Source organism: Musa acuminata, chromosome BXJ1-1 (assembly GCF_036884655.1).
Source record: "Musa acuminata AAA Group cultivar baxijiao chromosome BXJ1-1, Cavendish_Baxijiao_AAA, whole genome shotgun sequence".
In the NCBI taxonomy this organism is placed as follows: Eukaryota; Viridiplantae; Streptophyta; class Magnoliopsida; order Zingiberales; family Musaceae; genus Musa; species Musa acuminata.
In genome coordinates, this window is record NC_088327.1 from 13,055,418 (window position 1) to 13,078,128 (window position 22,711).

The 22,711-nt window shown below is 39.5% G+C and overlaps 4 protein-coding genes across 5 annotated transcripts; 1 reads left to right on the forward strand and 3 right to left on the reverse strand.

Annotated features, from left to right (window-relative positions):
* Nucleotides 1–480: 480 nt before the first annotated feature.
* Nucleotides 481–5,432, reverse strand: LOC103997563 (AP-1 complex subunit mu-2). 2 transcript variants are annotated; one of them, XM_009418835.3, is made up of 12 exons: nucleotides 5,278–5,432; nucleotides 4,940–5,194; nucleotides 4,674–4,820; nucleotides 4,407–4,469; nucleotides 4,079–4,255; nucleotides 3,877–3,980; nucleotides 1,845–1,952; nucleotides 1,634–1,730; nucleotides 1,419–1,516; nucleotides 1,169–1,310; nucleotides 929–1,051; nucleotides 481–850 (listed from the first exon to the last, which is right to left on the reverse strand). In XM_009418835.3, the coding sequence occupies exons 2-12, from the start codon at nucleotides 5,066–5,068 to the stop codon at nucleotides 752–754; spliced, it is 1,287 nt and encodes a 428-aa protein (XP_009417110.2). In that variant the 5' UTR covers nucleotides 5,069–5,194; nucleotides 5,278–5,432; the 3' UTR covers nucleotides 481–751. The 2 variants fall into 2 exon arrangements, with proteins under 2 accessions (XP_009417110.2, XP_065040662.1); XM_065184590.1 differs by having other exon boundaries at nucleotides 4,940–5,430.
* A 3,252-nt stretch (nucleotides 5,433–8,684) lies between these two features.
* LOC135587136 (myb-related protein Hv33-like) lies at nucleotides 8,685–10,282 on the forward strand. The gene is made up of 2 exons (XM_065078174.1): nucleotides 8,685–9,342; nucleotides 9,415–10,282. Exons 1-2 carry the CDS (start codon nucleotides 9,182–9,184, stop codon nucleotides 10,031–10,033), a joined length of 780 nt encoding a protein of 259 aa, XP_064934246.1. The 5' UTR covers nucleotides 8,685–9,181; the 3' UTR covers nucleotides 10,034–10,282.
* Nucleotides 10,283–10,804: 522 nt separating this feature from the next.
* Nucleotides 10,805–17,964, reverse strand: LOC103997545 (DNA replication licensing factor MCM4). Its single transcript, XM_009418803.3, has 18 exons — nucleotides 17,852–17,964; nucleotides 16,975–17,697; nucleotides 16,743–16,871; nucleotides 14,936–15,017; nucleotides 14,709–14,841; nucleotides 14,527–14,598; nucleotides 14,257–14,385; nucleotides 14,038–14,151; nucleotides 13,722–13,934; nucleotides 13,552–13,650; nucleotides 12,987–13,147; nucleotides 12,806–12,902; nucleotides 12,320–12,481; nucleotides 12,161–12,241; nucleotides 11,983–12,061; nucleotides 11,737–11,873; nucleotides 11,609–11,659; nucleotides 10,805–11,360 (listed from the first exon to the last, which is right to left on the reverse strand). The coding sequence occupies exons 1-18, from the start codon at nucleotides 17,880–17,882 to the stop codon at nucleotides 11,286–11,288; spliced, it is 2,568 nt and encodes an 855-aa protein (XP_009417078.2). The 5' UTR covers nucleotides 17,883–17,964; the 3' UTR covers nucleotides 10,805–11,285.
* Nucleotides 17,965–18,927: 963 nt separating this feature from the next.
* On the reverse strand, nucleotides 18,928–20,386 carry LOC135674608 (peroxidase 72-like). Its single transcript, XM_065184621.1, has 4 exons — nucleotides 20,090–20,386; nucleotides 19,820–20,011; nucleotides 19,549–19,714; nucleotides 18,928–19,466 (listed from the first exon to the last, which is right to left on the reverse strand). Exons 1-4 carry the CDS (start codon nucleotides 20,309–20,311, stop codon nucleotides 19,051–19,053), a joined length of 996 nt encoding a protein of 331 aa, XP_065040693.1. The 5' UTR covers nucleotides 20,312–20,386; the 3' UTR covers nucleotides 18,928–19,050.
* Nucleotides 20,387–22,711: the final 2,325 nt, after the last annotated feature.

The following is a 22,711-nucleotide window of genomic DNA, read 5'->3' on the forward strand; positions in this document are numbered from 1 at the left end:
ACCAAACAAATAAGAGAAACCTCAAGCACACATGCCAAAGGTTACATAAAGTATGTGATACCAAAATTATCCTAGGATAAGATCGAGTTATGATCCACCTGCGAGCACTGCTGTGTGCCTTCGAAGGGAAAATTTTGGATTCTGATAAATTTGATTTTATAGGGTTTCAGTTGAAAACAGGTCTGATCCATTATGAAGATTGGCGTTGCGCGAGAAGAAAGATTCATGCAATCGATCCTAAAAAAATTTAAGATATCAAGATTTGTTGTTATTATACCGATAGCCGATAGACGCTCTGATAGGAAGCTCAATCTTGGCCGGCCCTGTAAATAACTTCAAGCTTTATGATTTCAAGAGACCTGAAAATGCTACTTGTAAAGCAGAAGGGAGTATACATATTCAACCACGAAACATCAGACATTCATTTCCAAGAATGCATTATGTTAACGATGCATCATTAAAAGAAAAAAAAGAGAAATATGAGGAACGAGGCCGTAATCATGTTATCAAACAGAATCAATACATATTCTCTGGAAAATAATGATATTTCTGGATAAGCATTTCATCCTTACAAAACATTACAAGAAGCAAAAAGGAATCAGAAACTATGCTGTTTGGGGGCTCTTTCTAATGCACATGCCGACCGATAAATCCCTGCAGGCTCCCCTCAAACCCAGAAGGTGCAGTCTTGACATCCTCGAGTCTTGAATACAGAAGAGTTCTCCAAAGTTCAAACAGCAGATCAAAGTGACTAGATGAGTCTCAGTTCATATTCGCCAGCCATTGTGATGTATCTCACCCATGGAAGGGCTTGGTATCCACTCTTTTCAATTATTTTCAGGTATCGAACCTAAGCAACCCATGCAATGGATCCATAAACCACTGATTCATATAGTCCAGGACACTGAGTCATGAAGAATCAACATACCTGTATTCCAGACACAGTGAAATATGGGATCTCAAACTTCACACGTATAGGAGCCTTCTTCTCTGGAGTTGCTTCTTCTGCAGTTATACTGGGAAGACTAAATTCTGCCCTACACATGTACTCCTAAATGCAGCAAAAGACCATGCTAACATCATGAAGAAGATTCTTGCATGTAAATTTGATTAGAAAAATTGTATGCATCCATCTGGTTATCGGGAAAAAGGAGTTATGATTTCATACCTTGCCACCAGGAAATGATTTTATTTTCCAGACCAACGCGTCATTTTCAGGTGCATATTTAGCAGAACCCATGGACGTCCGGACGTTGGGATTGATAGCATCTGAAGGTACAGGCAGCTCAATTTCCACATTTGTTGCAGTGCTGTACGTAATTGAAATAATTACAGAAGGTTATTACAAATGGATGGCATGGGCTGTAACAAATACAAAATACAGGATCATCTATAACAAAATGAATGTAAGCTAGCACCTCCTTTCCTTAAACTGACTTCGTGCTTTCACCAAGATCTCTATGCGACTTCTCGAATGCTTCTCAACTTGAGCCTCCACCCAGACTGGAGGCTTCACCTGGATGGATGAAATAACAGGTGTGCCAGTAAAATAAATGCCTCGAAACTACAAATCTAATACAAGTTCTAAACTTTCAAAACTCTGTTTTGGACGAAGTTGTAAACCCAGATTAACCTGAGTGCTGAGTCTGTATGTCATTAGGTCAAAAGACCCATCAGGTGGTATGAAGGATATTGTCCTGTCATTCTCAAACCGTGACAAACGCACACACCTAAAACAGATAAAGAGTAAATAGTCAATATTCAATGTAAAACTGTGATCATATACAGCTGAGAAGTGTTAAGAGAAAAAGAAAACCTCTGCAGAAAAGGTGATGAACACTTACTGGTGAAACTTAATATCATCTAAATCTATGGCTTTCCCCTTTGTTGTCCGACCTTGAGTTTCCAAAAGTAACCGGTCATTCAATCCAAGTTTACATTCAGGCATTCCACTGCATAAATTGTGCATAATATCGTAAGTCCAGTTTCCAATATATATGAGGTTAATTACATGATCTACATTACCAATCACCATGGAAACTACTTCTATAGTATTTAGATAGATTAGAAAAGAAAGAAGATATCAGATGCATTTATACTCTCATGTATGGTCTTTTAGAGAACATTGAGAGCACAATCATGTCTCATGCTTGAGTTTAAGAAGAGAGAGCAATACAAATTATTTTACATTGAACACTCCTAGTGCAAATGTATTGCCCATATATCATAGGATAAGGAAGTGCAATATAGATGTTTGTTTTCGTCATATACATAATTCACAACAACCACCCATAAGCTTCGAAGCCATGTACAAGACATTAAAAAGATTACATATAACATAAGATAAGGAAGTGCAAGTAATACATGTCCCCCATAAGGTTTTGAAGCATCTAAAACATCTTGGTAACTGACAAGTTCTAGTGTCTGACATAGATGCCACAAGCATTATGAAGTGTTATTGCTTCATAATTTAAAAGTATCTCTATTCTTATTTGTATCCTTCAACCAAAAGCGGATACTAATGGTTTTCCCTATATTTGATAAAGTTTCATCTCCAACAAGTAGCATAATTTGCATGAATAGCTTTCCTAGTGAGCAATTCCCATGCTAAAGTATATGTTATGAGGATAATAAATAAAGCTATAGTAGAACCTAATGCTTCTAAACACTCATAATTCAACAACTACAACAACAATGACAACAAGCTATAACTCCCCTGTGTATAGATCCATGAAATCCTTTTTCAAATCCGTCCCTAATTCTTAATGATTTCTGTAGCATGTAATACAAACATCAAAAGTAAAACAGATTAAGAACCAAGAAACAAAGTGTTTCTCAATATTAAGAAAAAAGCATCTCAAATAAAGTAGACCTTTGTTTATCTAATAAAGGTTCTGCAATATCAAATGTGTAGTCAATGCAGAATTATCAACTGTACTATATTCTCCTCCTTTCAGTCGTTGACATGGGAATCACAATTTTACAGAAAGAGCAAGCGATAACTTATAAGAAGATAGACTAAGGTGAATAACACGAAAACAGAATATATAAATTCAACTGACTAGAAAGACTAGTTGACATGGATCTTGAAAAACTTCAATTGCCAGAATGGCCAACCATCCATAAATCTATGAACAATTTGTATCACAATAATATAACTAGTCAATTTTATAAAAAAATTTCTAGTGAAGCTATTTAATCGCATAGAGCTTAGGAAGTTGGCGTCTAAGCAGATACAGAAAAATTAAACTGAAATGTGCATCATGAACATCTGACAAAGACCTAAAGCAAATATATTTAAAAAAAAGAACTAGGAATATGTTTTATATAATAAGCTATGCCATTTCACAAAACAAGCTGCTTGTTAATACTGTTATGTAATGAGGAATAGCTCATGTGATAATTAAGAGCCAAATGCCGTGGCACTTAATTCAACAAGGGCAAGTCTGCTATCAATGACACAATAGCTGGTAGGAAATGCTGTGATGCTAACTATAAAAAGAAGACAAAATAAAAGAAGACAGAACTAGAAACATAAGAAGACTACTTAGGTAATAGAGCAAGAGAAAGTGGAGAGGTAACATTTCACTGGTCAAGAAAGGGAGAAAAAAAGGAAAATAGACATCTAAAAGAGCCTTCTAGATTAATGAACCATAAACTCTCTCTATATGCAGGCCAATCACAATTTTGCATGTGAGTGGCTCCTTTAGAAAACCTTCCAGGTTTGTGGAGTGTGTATGTTCCATTTCCTTCCTCACAATATTATATTTCTAACTTCAAAATGGACAAACTTATAGATCTCATCAAAAATGTTTGAAAAACCTACACAAACTGCTTTAAAGGAGATGAAGAAAAAGATATGAAAGAATGGTGCACCTCAAGTATGTTCTCATTTTCAATGCCCCAACAACTTCTGAACGGATAATTTGTCCATTGCTGTTGACAAGAATATTAACGCTTTCAACCACGTCCAAGAACACCTATAAAAGAAAGAAGAAAGAGAGACCATTTCTTCACATGACATGATATGGTAAACAGTAACCAACATGTATCTACAAAGCAGGAACAAGTGACCTACTTCATTTTTCTTGTACCATATCCCTTCACTGCGCCATGACACTGCATTTGTGACAGCCATTGGAGGCCTCTGTACGACTTCCATCCTGTATGCATCCGTCTTAATAAACTCGCTAAGAATCTTAGCTTCAGTGTATTGCGGGTACCCAAAGTCCATTATTTCATCAAGTAACTCGTACTGTCCACATTACATAGAGAATTCTATTTCAAGACCACAAAATAAACAATCATAGAGTAGAAAAGCAAACTCAAGATTTCATCTGGACCGTAATGTCTATAACACATCACCAACACCAAGAAACAGAAAACAAAAAGCATTTTCCGCTTACCACAACAACAAAATTATCTCTTAATGATTCCTCCTCTAACTCTTCAAAATAATGTTTAAAGACCTGCAAACATGATTAAGTTTAAAAAAAGGGGGAAGCGATCATTAGCTCTTCAAAATAATGCTTAAAGACCTGCAAGGCATATAATCAAGTAAAAACAGAATGAAGCAACCAGTAGCTCTTGGAAATAATGTTTAAGGCCAGCAAGGCATATAATTACAGAAACATAAAATGCAGCAGTCGTTTGAGAATAAAAAGAATACTCACGTTAACGACGCGATGTAGGAAGAGAAGGATGCTGGCGACATTGCAATTCTGCCTCGCAGCCGTCATCAAGAAGACGTTATTGTGCTGAATGAACATATAACTGATCCCATCATCGAACACCACGGGCGATCGAGACTCAATATCCCCCTACCACCACAAAACCAATGCTCAAGATTCCATCTTTTCTCGAAAAAAACGAAAGCGGCAAGCCACCACATCGAGCAGGAAGGGAAGAGAGAATCTAGGGTCTGGGGGAAGGGAGCCACCTCCTTCTCGATGAGCTTGGTGAAGAAGCGTTCTGCCTGGACGGCGGAGACGTCGCCGCGGTAGTCCCGCCAGATGAGAATTCGGCCCTTGATATCGAGAAGGAACAGCGCCGAGACGGCGCCCGCCATGAATCGGGGCAACGGAGGCGGCGGCGGGGCAAGGGACTCCCGGATCAGAATCAGATCGGAGACGGAGGCGGGGACCGAGATCTGGCTTCAAGTCCCATTTCCATGATCCCTATAACTCAAATTGCCCTATCGCACGACGATAGAACGATCAAACAAGAAGAGATCGAGATATAAGGAGAGAGAGAGAGAGAGTGAAGGATATCGATTACGATGGCCGACGGTGGTGTTCGAGATCTCGGGAGGATGTCCGAAACGAAGCAATTCTTCTTTCGCTGATTAGTATTTGCTTCGCGTGTGTGCGCGTGGAACAGACGAGTCACGGGAGGAAGAAGGCGTTGGGGCGAGGCGGCGGTCACCGAGCCGACTCGCCCAACGTTAATTTGAATGTGCTTCTGAACCCAAATTAGACCGGACTCGATGAAATCGTGTGTTTTGGTTGACCGAATTGGATTTCTCGGGTGATGTCAAAGGCGGGTTGGCAACGTAATCAAATGCGCGCGTGGAGGCGGTTCGGTCGAGGCCGCCGTCTCCGATCCGGCTCGCCCAACCACAATTTGATTGCGATTTTGAACCTAAATTAGACCCGAATAGATGAAATTATGAGTAGTCCAACTCATAAGGAATACATTATTGGTTATCAGTTAATCATGGTCGGATACATAATCGTCGTGTAGAGTCCACGATAAAATAAAAAGATTTAGATCACTATTTATCTGTCTACGCATGTGGACAATAGTCCAGATCCAAACAATTTAATGTTGCTCTCTCCTTATCACCCACGTGGATAAGAGGTCAAGAGAGGATCATTGGGAGCAGTTAGAGATTGTGTCCCCATAAAATATTTCATGAAATATATTATTTCTTTGTGACTATGTATAAAAGCTTATCTTCGCTACGATAAGAGATGGGCTTACTTCTTTTAACTACTCACATCCACGCTTGAATACCTCGGGTTACTAACTTGGACGTCGAATAGGTCGAATCGAAAAACCTTTCTCGGCCTTAGTCTTTATGCAGGTGATACATTGGGAACTCAATGTTTTAACCTCGGAAGCATCTCGGATAACCCTACGTATATGATTTCGAACCATGTCGGACTACGTCAATGATTTTTTTTTTTCATCACGAACCAACCAATCAGATTAAAAAAAAAAGACCTACCACTTAGTATCAATGAAGAAATGAGAACAATATATTATCATATTGTAATGTATAGATCTATTTGATGTGCCCAATTTTCCTACACCTTGAAGCTTCTAGAGACTGCATGATCACATAAATACTTCTCCAATGTATGAAATCCATAAAGGCAAGACAAAAAGATGCTGTTAACACAGTAGAACTCCACATCTGTTCTAAGCTAACATGGTAGTTCACCCTTTAATGAGGCCAACAATGTCATGACCAATATGACAGCCATTATAATTATGTCATAAGTTTCAACTCATCCATAGTATGCATTGTGGAAAAGATTTCAACAAGTGACAACAATGTCATCATTTAAAACTTGGTGTCACTTTGAACATGTATAACATAGTCTTTTTGCTATTTTTTATCTTCATTCTTTTCTTAGAAGAAACAATCAACTGAATCCAAAACTAACACTCTAATGTAAGATCGAATCGGTTTCTATAAACTTAATCGGTCACCAATTAGACGATAAAGATGAAAGATAAAAGCTTAATTTCGAAAATAATTAATGGAGTAAGTAGTCCTTGATGAGTGATATCACAAGATTTCATAATCTCTCCCTTCTTTTATTGGTGGTTTAGTTGCCACAAGTCACAATGTTCATTCATCACTCTACATCATTGGAAACCAGTGGAAGAGGATTTTAGTTAGATGAAGAAGAAGAAGAGCTTGACTTTGAGATGACCAGTTTGATAAGGAAGCATCATGGTGACTCCTCTTTCAAGTTATTCCAAATCTAGTGCTAATTAAAAACCAAGAAATGTAAGATGGCATGAGAATAACAAGGTGAAGGAGTTTGTTTGGACTTTAGAGGTGGCGTGAGCTCTACTTTGTTGTTCTTTAATTGCATGCTTAGATTTTAGCCCAACAAAGTTAATTATGTGCCACTATGGACTAATTAGATGACTTCAACTTTTGGGTGAATGAATGGCTTAAGTTTCCACAGGTAATAATTGATTTGGATATGAAATAGTCACCCATTCATAGCAAGAAACATTCATGCAATTAAATTAAAGACAAATAAGTGAAAGAAGCATCCTGCTGTTAATTTGATGAGCTTATTTTTTAGGATAACATGATGTAATCTTGACTGGTTAAATATAAGTAAAAGATCATTTTGTTCTTTCTTTTAAGATCTATCACTACTTTTGTATGATTCAAGACATCTTAATGTGTCTCTCTACTTATAAGAGTTATAAAATATACATTTCCTCTTCTGGATTTATTCTTCTTATAAAATAGTATTATTATTTTTCACTATATGAAAATGATAACTTAACAATGTTTTGCAGCTAATTATTTATCTTCACAAAGTTCACATGTAATTTTTTTGGGACAGTTGAACTAAATAAGACATAATTCTTTAACATGATTACCTAATTTAACAAAATAATGTCTCATTCCTATATTTCTATTCTTTGATCATGAAGTGAACTCTCTAATGTACTGGAGATGAAGTCCAGTAAAGATGGTGAAGGAGGTGTGGTGGCAGTAAACAAGGATGTAGAAAGTAAAGGAATTTTAATCTTTTAGTTTTAAGCTTCAAAAGTATCTTCTTTTTTTTCATTTCATCAAAAGTATATAATTCACTACTAATGTTTTCTCATTTCATAAAAAAAAGGCTAGTAGTTGCACTGAAGGCCAAAAGAGTCTAATGTTGATTTGCAATCATGTCTCCCACCACAATCACAATAACAAGATGGGAACAATCATGATCCTCATTGAATTAGAGACTACAGTCCACAAGCACATCAAGTTACTGAAATTATGAAGAGATGATCTGAACTCCACCTTCAAAAATACTCTCCTTTTTCTTCAGAACCTGAATCTGCCTGGTGAGAGGTCAGATGATGAACTAAATCAATTTACATGCAGATCTGATGAGTAATATAAGATGCCTAAGCTCCCTTTCTGTTGGATTTTAGTGGATCAAATCTTATAGCTGTAAAAGCTTAGTATTCATGTAGGAAAAAAGCATGAGCTTGAAGTCAGAATCTCACTGTAGCATGGAGTTGCATTGGTGCTGAGGCTGAGTTGTGTCTCATTTAAACTCTCATTTTATGTTCCTTTTAACTAACCCAAGTGTTGATTTCTTCTGTAGCATCGAGAAGCATTATCAATTAACCTAAATGGTTGATGTTGTCTCTGGTAGATGATCAGTAATGTACCAATCAGAGTGTCACTAAGAACAGCTTGATATTGATAACAAAGTTCAAATGCTATTTGCTATGCATTGATTTGATGCTCTTTTTAGGTGCATGCAGTAATACCTCAAGTACTTTGTAGAAGAAAGGAATACAGTTGGGTGATGTTTCCTTGTCACTGAGAAGAGCTTCAATCCATTGTCATTTCCCAACTAACACCAAAAAGTTCTCATCATTCTCTCTCCAATTCTCCTAACTCAAATCCTGTCTGACAATGATAACCTGTTTGTGGTAATTCATTTGCCCTCTTCCCATGGTTGAGGATAACTTAAACCTCAATCCACTGCACTGCAACAACAACAACATCAAAGCCTTGCTTGGAAACCACTGGACTGATTCAACTCCCACAGCTTCTCTCTCTCTCTCTCTTTCTCTTGGTGCTTTCCTTTTCCTGTCTTCCACTCACTTCTTGCTCCTCTCCCCTGCCCATCTAACTTGAATCTTAAGGCATAGAGTTGTTACCTTATATATTTCAGGTGCCAATTCCCTTACCTTCCCTCTCAGGCACATCAAACCCATTAAGCTGATTCTCCCAACTTGGGGGAATGGGACTGCAATCATGCAGCGTCACGCAGAAGCTGAGGAAAGGCTTTTGGTCTCCTGAGGAAGATGAGAAGCTCTGCAATCACATCGCTAGAAGTGGAGTAGGCTGTTGGAGCAGTGTGCCTAAGCTTGCAGGCAATTTCCGGTTACCATTTGCTTCCTCTTCAATGGCACCATGTTCAGTGTGTTCTTCTTTCTTCTTGTAGGACTACAACGATGTGGAAAGAGTTGCAGACTGAGGTGGATCAACTATTTGAGGCCAGACCTCAAGAGGGGAAGCTTTTCCCAGGAAGAAGAAGGTTTGATCATTGCACTGCATCAAGTTCTGGGCAACAGGTAGCCACACTTGCATGTTCAGAACTCGAAGCATGAGCATCGAACCGATCTGAATCCAACTTGTGGTTCCAGGTGGTCACAAATTGCGTCTCGATTGCCGGGAAGAACAGACAATGAGATCAAGAACTTGTGGCATTCGCGCATCAAGAAGAAGCTTCGGCAAATGGGGATCGATCCGATCACCCATAGGCCACTGAGTGAGGCAGCAGCGGTGCAAGAACAGGAGATCTGCTCGAGCAATCCAGTCCTTGCCACCTCCTTTGAACACTTCCCATGGATTCAAACCCAGGAATGCCTCGACCGGTCACTCGATCAGAATGACTTGCTAGCCAATGCTGGACTAGCCGAATGCAGCAGGGTGTTGGATGTGCCAGAGACATATGGCCATGGAGAGAGCTCGAGTAACAGCAGCAACTGCGACTGCCATGTGCTACGAGAAGAAGTCCTGAGTTGGACTTGTGAAGGTGGGTGGGAACCAGCGACTCACATGCAGATCAATGGAGTGGAGACTTGTGAGGGTGAGTCGAGCGCATGGCAAGAGAAGAAGCAGCATCATGTGGCAAGCACAGATGATGGCGGCAGCCTTCCAATGAGATCGCTGGACCGCGATTTCACGAACGATGACTGCGGTGTCACTCATGAGGCTTTGAAGAGTATACTCAACGCGGATCTCTTTCGGAGTTTGGAATGATCTGACGAAGAGTTTGCAGGGACGTCATGAGTTGCTCACGCCACCCTGTTGGTCTACAGTGCGTTGCAATTTCCACTTGTTGGATCTTTGTCCTTCTACAGAAACTAGTTATGCTGGATAAGATGTGATGCTTTGTAGTTTCTGATGTCTTTGTAGGCTGTGGTTATCTTTGTCATCATCATTGTTAGTAGGTGTTACTGAACTCCTTTTTGCTCTATTGCTCCCAAATGCAACACAATCTGCCTCTGTCTGCAGTAGCTGTTTTCACCTTTGATGTAGTGATCCAACAGAGATATAAGAGATTCAACAGCAGAGCAGAACTACCCTCTATTCCATGGTAAACAATTGGGTTAGTTTTAGTTTTGTTGGAAACTTTAATTGGTTTCAGCAAATGTTTAATTCATCAAACAGATGAACAGAGTTTATGTTCTTCAGATAGAAATGCTGAATATGGCCCATGAGGCTGTAAAGGTGGTTGGTGGTCATATTTACCTGCCCTACACATGCTGTAGTATCAAAACTCAAAAAGGAATTGTCAGTTTGTCTCCCTGTCAAATAGTTAGAATACCAATTTTGATTGAACCAGGTAGATGCAAGACATTTGCTGAAACCAACAGCTAAGAGAATCCAATCTGAATTAGACCAAAATTGGAGAGTGTAAGAAAGTCAAATAATTCAAGAGGGACCAAGTAACCAACCCGGAATTCATTTCTTTGAATACTAGTGCAGATCTGAATGCATTCATCATAAACTAGGTTGCCATACATGTACTACATAGAATTGCTTGGTTTTACACCTGAAACATTCATGGGATTAGACATCAATAAGCATTCAATTCCAGGTACATGAAACTATTACAGGAGTTAAGACTTTTAGTCAACAAAATTAACACAACAAAAGATGAACTGGTGAGGCAGTTAGCATGTTGAAAGGACCTATCAATACTGCAAACCAGACAATATGGACCAAGAAACTAGCGTGACTCCCTAATAAAAAAAAAAGATCATTACAGGTCCTACAACTGACTACTCATTAGTAACACTTCAATGATCAAGATATAGCTATAATTATCTATGCTGCTGACAAATCAATAGAAACAACTGGAATTTTCTTCATACAGGCCAGTTAAATCTCCCAGCTTCACAGCCAGAAATGCAGTAGCAGCATCTCCAGTTTCCGATAAGCTACTGGGTTATGTATTAAAGCTTCAAACCAGTTGAGGCAATAGGAGGCTATATTTGTAGCAGATTCATCATATCCTCTTGACACAGTCTCCATGAAGAACGACCACTCCCTCGCTCATGAGAGTAGCAAGTGCATTACGCAACTGCCAAATTACAAAATAGTAACTGTTAGCATCAGGGGCAGCCAAATATACCAAGTGGTTGGTGTCTGTGTGTCATTATTCCTAGTTGAAACTATTTGATGGAATTCAACATGTTATCAGGTTGAACTACAAATGAAAATGCATTAATTCTTTTCTCATGCTTGATTCCACAAAACTTCAAAAGTGATCTTTATATCCTCAAGCTTTTCTTTGTAGATGTATTAGGAGGACATCGAGCTGCAACTTACATCATTGAGGTGAACTTCAATAGAACTTTGCTTCCTGAGCTCTTCCAGCAACTGCATATTTGACACTTTCAGCTTAAGGAACAAAATACTACTGTGATTATCCCAACTAAAAGGATAAGCTTATATACCTCTGTTAATCGAGTTGAGGGTCCTCCAAGTTGCAGCTTCTCCATTACAAGGTTGCGCGTTGCGGCAACTAGATTCTCACGTCTAGTCCTTTCACTTGCAGAGATTCCAGTCATGATAAGATCCATATCAATAGTCCCTTTAGCGAGAAGTCAGTGTCAGAGGTTGACATCCCAGAAAAATCAACTAGACACTTGAAAAAGAAAAAGAACAGAAAAGAAATAAAATGATCGGAAGTGTTTCCCTACCAGTGGAATGATCTGTTGCTGATTGCTGCAATGCAACTTCCAACAATCTAAATGCTTCTGCCACGTCTCGAACTTCAACCTATGAATATTGTCAAATTCAACCATTCCATCATACAACCCACAACTATATCCGTTGCTAATAGTACAAAATAAGGTCTATTCCAAAGATTCTGCATACCCATTCTGAAAATCGCATGCGAGCTAATGCTTCACTAAGGCGAATTAAGCTCTCAATTTGCCTAGCTGTTGCAGTAATAACCTATCCACGGAAGTCAAAGATGGTCAGGCAAGTCAGTGCAGCAGAATAATTCTCAGTGTAGAAGTAGCAAGTTGTTACCTTCTTCCTGCTTCCTGGTGCATTTCCTCTTTTCCTCATTTCAACATACTGGCGTGTCAATTCTTCAGCAGCTTCATCAGATATCTGTGGATGAATGTGCTTCCTTGCATAGCTGATGTATGCAACTAAGGTAGGAAGGTCAAGAACATCCTGCACTACTGTCTGCAGATTCAACAGGGAGAATAGAAACCCCATCAAAAGATGACATAATAAATGGAATAATGCAATTAGAAAGCTGTTAAGAGTTAGCAAATAGGCTCCCTTATTTTCCTTTATTTTTTTGGATTATCAATTTTTGAAAGTAGTTTTCTTGTCCACTCTCTTTTTGTGAATATCTTCCAAAGACTTTCCAGTAAATGTATAATCTATTCAGATTTTTACCAGTCAGAAAACCATTCACCACATATTTTTTGAATTCTTGTTGCACCAAATAAAGTCAAATTTTAAAGCAGCAGATAATTAACATATAAAAGAAAATCAACCAACCTCAGGATTTTTAAAATGCAAAGAGACAATATGCTTAGCCAGACGTCTGTCTGTTTGTTCATCCGCTTTGTCCAAAATCAGATAAATCAAATCAAACCTAGCAAACATAATTTAGTATCAGTAAAATAATGATACAGTGCAAGATGTCTGGTTCTTCATCTTTTTGCAACAGTCTTCTCACCTGGAAAGCAATGTCGGAGGAAGGTGGATGTTATCAATCACTGAGAGCCGAGGATTATAACGAGATTCACTAGGATTTGCACAAGCCAAGACTGAAGTCCTGGCATTTAAAGAAGCAATTATTCCAGCCTTTGCAATTGATACAGTTTGCTGTTCCATTACCTGCATGCATTCAGATATATAGTGCAATAATTTCCAGAAGAAAAGTACATATATGAGTTTCACAATAACTTGAATAAACTTCAAGTATCAGTGTCATTAAAATTTAATTGAATATAGTTAGTTAGAAAAAGGCTTTGGACTAATCAAGATTCCAAAGATAAATAGCATATAATTACTAAATAAGATTGATTAACCAAACTTTCATAAAGATACCAGATTTGAAACAAGACCAAGAAAACCAATTTGGTGTTGTCATCAACATAATTGTGGTAAAATAATCAACATGCAGGAAACTGAAGAAGGTGCATACAGTTTCTATGTTAGGATAAACTCAAAGTCATCAATAAAGTTTCCTGGAGAGCTTAAGACAAGTTCAACTGTGCATGGTTAAAAAATTTTAGTACCTCGTGCAACATGCTGCGTGCATTTTCAGACATTTTATCAAACTCATCAATACAGCAAACACCTCTGTCACTCAAAACCAATGCACCACTTTCAAGAACCTGCAGAAAAATCCAGAGGTCAAATTTGAGGTTCACAAAAAGAGCACCAAGGAGTAGATAGACTTGCTTACAGTTTCACCAGTCTCTGGGTCCTTAGAAACATAAGCAGTCAAACCGACTGCAGAGCTCCCTCTCCCACTTGTGTAAATGCCTCGTGGAGAAAGTTTGTGGATGTACTGAAGCAGCTGAGATTTACTGGTCCCAGGATCTCCAACTAACAAGATATTGATGTCACCTCGGAAGCTAGCCCCAGATACAAGCTTAAGAGCATTGCCCCCAAAAAGCTAGAATGGCATTAAGTAATTGTCAGCTGCAGACATTGTAATATAAATTTCTGTTCAATCATTCTTAGTATGAAACTAAAATACCATCTGAAAATAAAGAAACCTGGCAGAGAAGACCTCTTTTCACATCATCCAATTCCCATATGTTTGGCGCCAGGGACCTGGTTAGCCTGTCATATATATCAGGCAATTTCGATAGCTCCTTTAGTTTATCTACCTGAAAGCTCCAACAAGCATATATCAGTTCTGTTAAATATTTCAAGGCACAAAAGGCATCAAGGAGATGTGAGATTTAGAAAGGAACAATTGCATAAATAAACACCTTATCTTGATAATCAGGAGTATCGTTTTCGATTGTCCTGCTATTGGAACTATTATCAACATCCATCAGATCATCTATGTGAAGCCTAGACTTATCTGTCTTCTTTAAATGAAGGCAATCAATGTACGTCTGCAGTCAAATATTTCAAAATATGATGTTCCAAGTATTACATTCTGTATTAGGTTCAGGTTCATAAGACTAGGTTAAATGGATAACAGAAAAAAGAGAGTGAGTACTAAGATAAATATGTATGATGACCTATAGAATTACCTTAAATATAGACTTTACCATCCTCTGAGTTGGCCCTACTCTGACACTCATTGCTCTATATATACCTGTAATCTACCATCATGAAAAAATAATTAGGAAAATTAACATTTTCAACGAAAGAGGAGAGATGACATGAAATGAGGTGTATATAGAGAACTTGAAGATATAAATTCCCTACTGACCTCAACTCTGTCTCCAGGTTTTCCAGAGTCCACAAGTTTGTCATGCATCAAAATACTGACAGTGTGTGGAGTCCCTCCTTCTGGTATCTCATCTGGTGTCTCCTGCAACTTCACAATCTGTTTATCTGCAAATCTGGTTTTCACAATAGAAGCCATGAGAGGCCGTATGTTTAATGTCTCATTCCATAAGCAAATTCAACTAAAAACACCACTTGTTAAAGAAGCACCTGCATCGATTGTGAACCAGAGTCATTGAGTTCATGGCCAGACATTCCTGCCTTCCACACCTAGTAGGTTCATTTATTCGTCCTATTTTTTTTTTTAAAAAAGGAAGAATCATGAACAAATGAAAGAATGAAGTTACAATATTGACAAAACTACACAATGGAGATTCAAAGGAAATCTATTATGTTATGGTATTTACAAACCATAATCCTGATCTAGAGATCTTAGAGAGGTAGCAAGTTTTAGGAACTAAGAAGCTTTATAGGTCATTGGATAACATATAATCCGCATATAGATAGGCAACTTTACCACATTAGTTCCATTTCAAACTGATTATAAGGGATCAAAACTCCAATGTGAACCAGGGAAAACTTGAGAACTTGCCTGTGCCAGCAACAAGATATTTGTTCCATGAAGTGGCATTTATTGGAATGACTCAGTTTTACAAAAACACAGACATGAGTGCAACAATTTGTTCACCATCCTAGCACCTTGTTCCCTAGCTTTGTATAGTTAATCAAGTATAGACAATTATTGTGGTTTCTGTATTCAGAGTTGAGAAATAAATTTAACAAGCAGTTTATGACTACTGCTGCTTCTGTAGGTTGTACTGCAGGTTTCTGTTTTTAAAATATATATATCACAAGGTCTTTCCAAAAGGATTAGTTTTGGTCAGTTATGTTATGGCCACAAACTGTATACGTAATGGGTTTAATAACTTTTTGACACAAAACTAATGTCTTTTGCTGGTTGAACGACCTGATAGAGAGACGTATGAGGAGGCCTGGAACATAGGACCTCTGTCTCTGCTGCTTGTTGAAATTTCAACCAATGGTAACTTATCTAAAAGCTTAAACCAATAATTATTTCAAACAATTGATTAATCTTCAACTATGCTACATTTTCTAAAAGCTTAAGCTGGTATATATATTTCAATAATTCCAGTTTAGGGGGTTGTAGACAAAATAATGAAACCCTGTCATATTTGTCATTCTATGCTTTTAAATGATTGGTAGCGGTCAAAACTTGACAGAGCTTTCATGCAATAAGATATAGTCAGAGAAAGGCAATCCAAATAGTATTCGTCCAATTAACTATTGTCAAAGAAGTTAATCTGAATAGTGAATAGTACTATGGCAAACAATCAAATGCAGAGGAAGACTTCTAGACTCTCTAAAAGCCCACACTGTAGATGATTGAGAGTCATGAATCATTTTCTTATATGAAAATACAATATCTAATCGAGTGTACAGGCCCACATTTTCCATTAGGTTCTAGCGGACCCCATAAGTAGACAGAAGCAATTAAATCTACTCGTACGTGAATAAGACGAAAGATCATTAATGTTAGTCAAACACATCAAAAATATATATTAACACTAATACTGGCAGAAGGAAATCAGCGTGCAGTTTGCAAAATCAAAGAGCTCCTCAAGCTTGTCTAGGCTCTCAATGAAGCTCGTAATTGAGCTCTTGAAAGAGCACATATCACATCTTAACAGCCAAATCTAGTCATCCTTGAATGAGATGTCACAAATTTGAGTTCCAAGTATTGCACAGAAAAGCTACAAGAGAAGTTCCATTTGAAAGTAAAGATAGGTAAACTTTTTATTCGAGGAACTAGCATTTCAATTAGTGTTAGTCGCATCAAAAAAAAAAAAAGCACGTTGAAGGCACAGGATTTAGTTCTTCCCATTATGCACACACGAATATGATCAAAGTTTACCGGTAACAGGGGATATGATTTTGGTCAATCAAAAAGAGACCTTGCAAAGAATATAAGTGCACCAATAGCATGCCAAACATATACCTCTGTCGACAAGGATGGGTTCTGAGTGATGACCACAGACTAGGCAACGAAATATAGCCTCCTTAACCTCAGGTATTATGGAGCTGCACCGAATTATCATCCCCTTCACAGACACCATCTTCTCGATGTCTAACGAAACCAAGAAACAACACATTCATTCAAACACCGAACTATAAGAGCGTTGACATGAAGTTTAGCAACAAGGAAAACAAGATGAAGAATGTGGTAATACCAGAGGGATTGAGATTTCTCATGCACACCGAGGACTTGAGATTAAAAATCCGAGTTTGTATGTGCTTCTCAAACAACGGATCGATCCGAGCGACCAAGTCCATGAGGACGATGTCGAAGATGGCGAGCACCTCGAGCGGATACCTAACCATCTTGCCATAGAGGTCGGGATCGTAATCGAACACGTCGTGGGCATCGACGTCCAAAGACTCCCCGCCCTCCAACTCCATGATGCGGTGCACGGCCCGCATGTACTTCCCCTCCTCCATTAGGCCGTTCCCCCGACCGGTCTCCCTCGGGTCACGGAAGTGGCGGAGGAAACGGAGGATGGCCGCGTTCACGTCCTGCACGCTGATATTGGTCCCCCAGACGAACACGGGAGTGGAGTCCGCGTACTCAGGGTCCACCGGGTCAAAATCGTCCCCAGCCTCGGAGGACGGGGGGAAGCTCTCGTCGGCGGACATGGGAGTGGAGGGGGTCACCGTCTCATGGCGCCTCAACCGGCGGCGGGAGCTAGAGGGGGTAAAGGAGGGAGGGACGTCGGCGGACGGCATTGCGGCGGCGGTGCGAGGCAAAGGAGGGGCCAGATAGGGGCCGGGCGAGGGGTATGGGCTGGTGGAGGGGGCCCGTCGGCGCCGCTTGGTACCACGCCCGGCGGTTCCATTGGCCGGGGAAGAGTTGCTGTTGGCGATCGGGCTCGATCGTCCATCCGGGGACGATGCACCTGCCAAGAAGCAAATGAAATTGAATCTTTAGAGGAAAGACCAGATCGGGACGACGAGATTGCCATCGACTCGCCGAAAAGCTCGATCTTTGAGTGGAGAAAGAAAATTAAACAACAGAGAGGAAGAGGAAGAGAAAGAGAAAGAGAGACCAACCATAGGAGGGTGAGAGATCGGAGGAAGCCATTCGTGGTGGATCGTAATGGGAGAAGAGCAGCAGTAAAGGGATAGATAGGGTGGGAGGGAGAAAGTAGAAAGCACAAGGAATATGGCGGGAAAGACCGGATGCGTTCCCGCCAAAAAGAGGCGAGGCGCAATATGCCGGTTCGGTGGATCCGATAGCCCGCTAATCCAATATGGATCGGACGTGATAATGCCGACGCTAAACCCTAAAACTAAATCCGTTTTGTTTATGTATAAAGGTATAAATACATGAATTATACGCGACAGTGAGTACAACATTCGATAGAGGATACGGATTTTGACCATAGTGGATCTAACATCATTCCAACAGTCATATATGTTGGAAGAAGTCTCACTGTGTAATTCCATGATTATCAATTTAGGGCTTTTACATGTCGTTTCAAAGTTGGAAGTATAATTTTTGTGTTGCCATAATTTAATATATTATATATATTCCACCAAGATATAAATCAAATTTTACCATCAATTTAGCGCTTTTACATACCTATTTTTTGCTAATTTAATGTACCAAAAAATAATAATCATATTATTTGTCCTCATCATGCTTCAGTATAAAGACTTGTCAATTTCAAAAATATAATATAATATATATATATATATATATATATTTTAAGGCCTCATAAATGTTTAATAAATATGTAAAGAAGACTTATTTGAATACTTCTAATGATTTCATGTCACGATTTAATGTATTGCATATAAAAGAAATATTTTGGGATACATAATCGGATGCTTTATATGTTCTTTGCTCCTCAATGCATACAATTCCGATTTAACACATCGCATATAAAGGAAATATTTTTGGGGTGCGTCGAAGTTTTTCTTTCGAATCAGTCAGATGTTATAAATAAAATAAATTGTATATATTTATATTATGTTTATAGTAAGTGACGAAGAAGAAGTGTGGTGGTAAAGAGGAGCCTTATGGGTGTTGTTTGGTTTACCCCTTAGTGGTTTGTCGAAGAAGGGAGGCATGATGTATTTGGATCAAATGGGGCCCATGTGAGCCCCACTTGTCCGCTCAAACATTCTCAATCCAGATTTATTGGATTATATATATATGGAGAGGAAATGCCACAAAGAAGTCAACCCATCGAGCACGCAGAAGAAGAAGAAGACTGGGACAATAGAAGGCCACACCGACACCCATTTCAATGGTTAATCCTCCTGCAATTCTTCCTGATCTCTCCCTTGTTCCCTGTCAAAGGTGTGATGTTGCCCATCTTCACCATGGACTTGGCGAACTGCGCGAAGAATGCCTCTTCGCTCTCCGCGTACCACTTCACCAGCCGCATGGTGGTCGCGCTGCCGCCGGAGAAGAGGACCTCGTCGGAGGCGAGGAGGCCCTTCCTGGCAACCAGGTTCTTGAAGTACTGGTTGTCGAACCTGCCGGGGCTCAGTGCGTCGAGGGGGAACAGGTTCTGGTCGCCGCCGGAGCGCGGGCAGCGGCGGCGCAGCTGCGCGGCGTACGTCGTATCCAGAGTGGAGTCCGGTCGCCCGTCGCCCGTCTGGTTGTACAACCGTTGCCGGAAGCTGGTGCACCGCGAGTCCCCGATCGTGTGGCTGCCTGCACCCATCGGTTCATGCAGCGACGCGTCACGGATTCGGCACGTAAAGCTCGGTCGCCGTGATCATGATCAGTGTCGTACCTGAGAGAGCGACGAGGTCGACGGGGTCGAGGCCTTTGAGGTTGAACTTAGTGATGATGGTCCGAAGGGTGTTGTTGGGAGCAGGGATGTTGTTGTTGGAGCCTTGAATGCTCGCTCCTATGGAGTCCCTCCTCCCCAGCGGAACCTCCCAGCTCGGCCCACCAGTCTACTCTCTCCCAAAACAGAAGGAACAGAGCAAAACAGAATCTAAATGCTCGTAAAATCCAAGACATGGAAGCTTTCCAACAGTTCTCGAAGACGAAGACCGTACCAGGACAGTGGAGTCTCTTGCAGCGAGGGCAAGGATGTCGGCGCAGGACACGGTGCGCGGACATTCCTTCTCCAGTGCAGCCTTGATCTCGTCGACGACCTCGAACCCCCTCGCGGAGTTCCGGTTGGGGTTCGACCTCTTCTCGCTCGTTATCGTCCCGCTACTGTCCAGCAGAAGCGACGCGTCACAGCCCTGACAAACCGAGCAGCAGCAGCAGTAGCATTAAGACACTCTTAACGCTCGGCTAGTTCGAACAGGGGATGACCAAACCTTCACAAAGCAGTCATGGAAGTGGAGGCGAAGCAAGGAAGCAGCCATGCGGGCTTCTCTGGCGACGGCCTTGGCGACGACCGACCGCACGATGGCTTGAGCACTCGGGCATGAATGCTGGTAGAACTGCGGGTAGAGGTATCCGCTGCCGCTGCACTGCGCGACAGACAGAAGAGAGGAGAATATGATGAGGAAGCTGACAGGAAGATCCATGCACTTCATCTTCTCTCTCTCTCTCTCCCTCGAGCTACAGTACTCAAAGAGGTTAATTTCTTGGTGGTGTGACAGTGGATGTCGGCTTTGGGGGGGTATTTATAGAGCCGAGAGAATGATGGCTGGAGGAAGATGTAGGTAGATTTGGAGAGGGAATCAACAAAGCAAAGAGAGACTTGGTGGGATCGAATTTAGCAGCTGGTACTCCATGATAGGCCATTGAAAGAGCAAGTGTAATTGAAGCACTTCTTCTTCTTGCATCCTAAACCCTAAATCTCGAATAGACAGAAGCATCTTGGATGTTCAACCATCATTTCAGCTTACTATACAAAGAATACTTGGGCAATATGGTGATCCAAATACCATCATTTGGGAGAAGATGAATTAAGTTTGCTGTCTGTGAGTAAAACCTACAGATTGGCAGCTACGCATGCACCAAACACAACAACTATACTATATTTGCTAGCCTTGTATCTCTCAAAGACAAAACCAAAAATCTCAACTTGCAATGCATCAATGTACATGTGGAAATGCTCACTCTTAACTTGGCATGCATTTTACAAGGCAATAGTGTGGGTTGCATGGCTGAGTTCATCTCAGGTGGAATGAGTTAGCATTGTGGTCGAGGAAAGAGAAGGATAAGAATAAAAGATTTGATTAGAAGCATTTGTTTTAGGTGATGATTGAACTCAACAATGGTGGAGGAGAGCTCCATTAAAAGCCACAAAAGCTTATTGGAAGATGCAAGCGATCCATCCTATTGCATTATCTAGCATGACTTTTTGCTATTGTATTCCCTTCTCATCTTAGCTTTTTGCTTTGTGTGACTACCTGCTTGCACAAGTCTCAATGGGGCCAATGGAATGTTGTGGAGCTTCTTTTTTGCTTAGAGACCAAGCTTGCTTCAACCTTGCTTGAACCATGCCTTGTACTTTTTCTTTGTGCATTTTCCAATCTTGTGACTCTTTTACTTTGTTTTGTTTTTGGAAAGGAAAGCAATGGGGTTATTAAATGCTACCTTAGCATAGGCAAGATGATGATGTCCATGGTCACCTCCAACCATCAATAATTGCCCACAAGTACATACTTTTAAGATTCCTTTCCTTAATATTTTGCCTACACCTTTTAAGATGTCTTGGTATTTTTCAATATCAAACTTTGCCTCCCAAGTTGTAACTTGGCATTAGGCAATTGCCCCAAAAATTTCCCTAATTTATGTTTATTTCAAGTGGTATCTACCTTTCATTCTTTTTTCTCAAGCTCTTCCTCTTTTTATTAAAAAATGATGGGATGTTGGTGAAGAAAAGAATGGAATAACTAAAGAAAGATTAGTCACTTGATTAGTGTTAATCATATACAAATTCTCCTTTTATATTGCCAACTCAAGCAACAAGTATTCTACACTAACTATATTAAAAATGGGTATAATTGGTATATTACACAAAAGACATAGTAAAAAATATATTATCGATCAATCATTATCTAAGTCCATATCACCTTCCATCCAATTGTTTGCATGGACAAGAGTTGAAAAAATATTTCATAGAGTATTCTTTCCTCATGGAATATTTCATAAAATATTTGATCTCTTGTAATAAGGTATAAGAATACCTTTTTAACATAAATGAGGAGAGGACTTACCTTTTTTTACCATTAACATTTGTAACGAGAGATTGATGGGTTACTAATTTGAGTATCAGAGAAATCAAGTCAAGAAACTTCTCGTAATCTTAGTTTTTATGTGGCGACATATGTGAGCTTGACATTTCTACCTATAGGCACCTCGAACAATCTACGAGTTTAAATCATATTAAATTGACAAAGACATCATCGATGATATTTTCTCTCATCAGATATATTTCATATATATAATATAAAAATAGTCATAGAAATATGGAGCATGCGTCTAGTAATAATATAATTGTGGAAGAAGATGATATGATAATTAATTGGGTTATTAAATATACTGATAGAGTGATGATGTATGTATTTAACATGATATAAATTTTATAATATTTTATTCGAGTAATATTTTTAAGAACAACTGCTTTTTAAAACATATACAAATTCCATCTATCTCAAGCATAGTATGTACTGTGGTTTTTCTTTCTTTTTTTGTTTTAACAATTAATTACACTCGTATATAACATAATCAATGTAAAACACGAGACTTAACCACTCGATTAAGTTGCTACTTTATAATGCAAGTTATTAATGTTCGACTTGTTTAGGGGGGTAAAATTATGTATAGTAATCATGCATCGATTGCATATTGGCAAAAATCTATAATACGGTTAATATAAAATCATTTATATGTTTTCAGCGTCTTTTATTATCAATGTTCTAAATCACATCTCACGTAGAACCAATGTCGATATTAAATGTAAAATATATGTTTAAATTGCATGA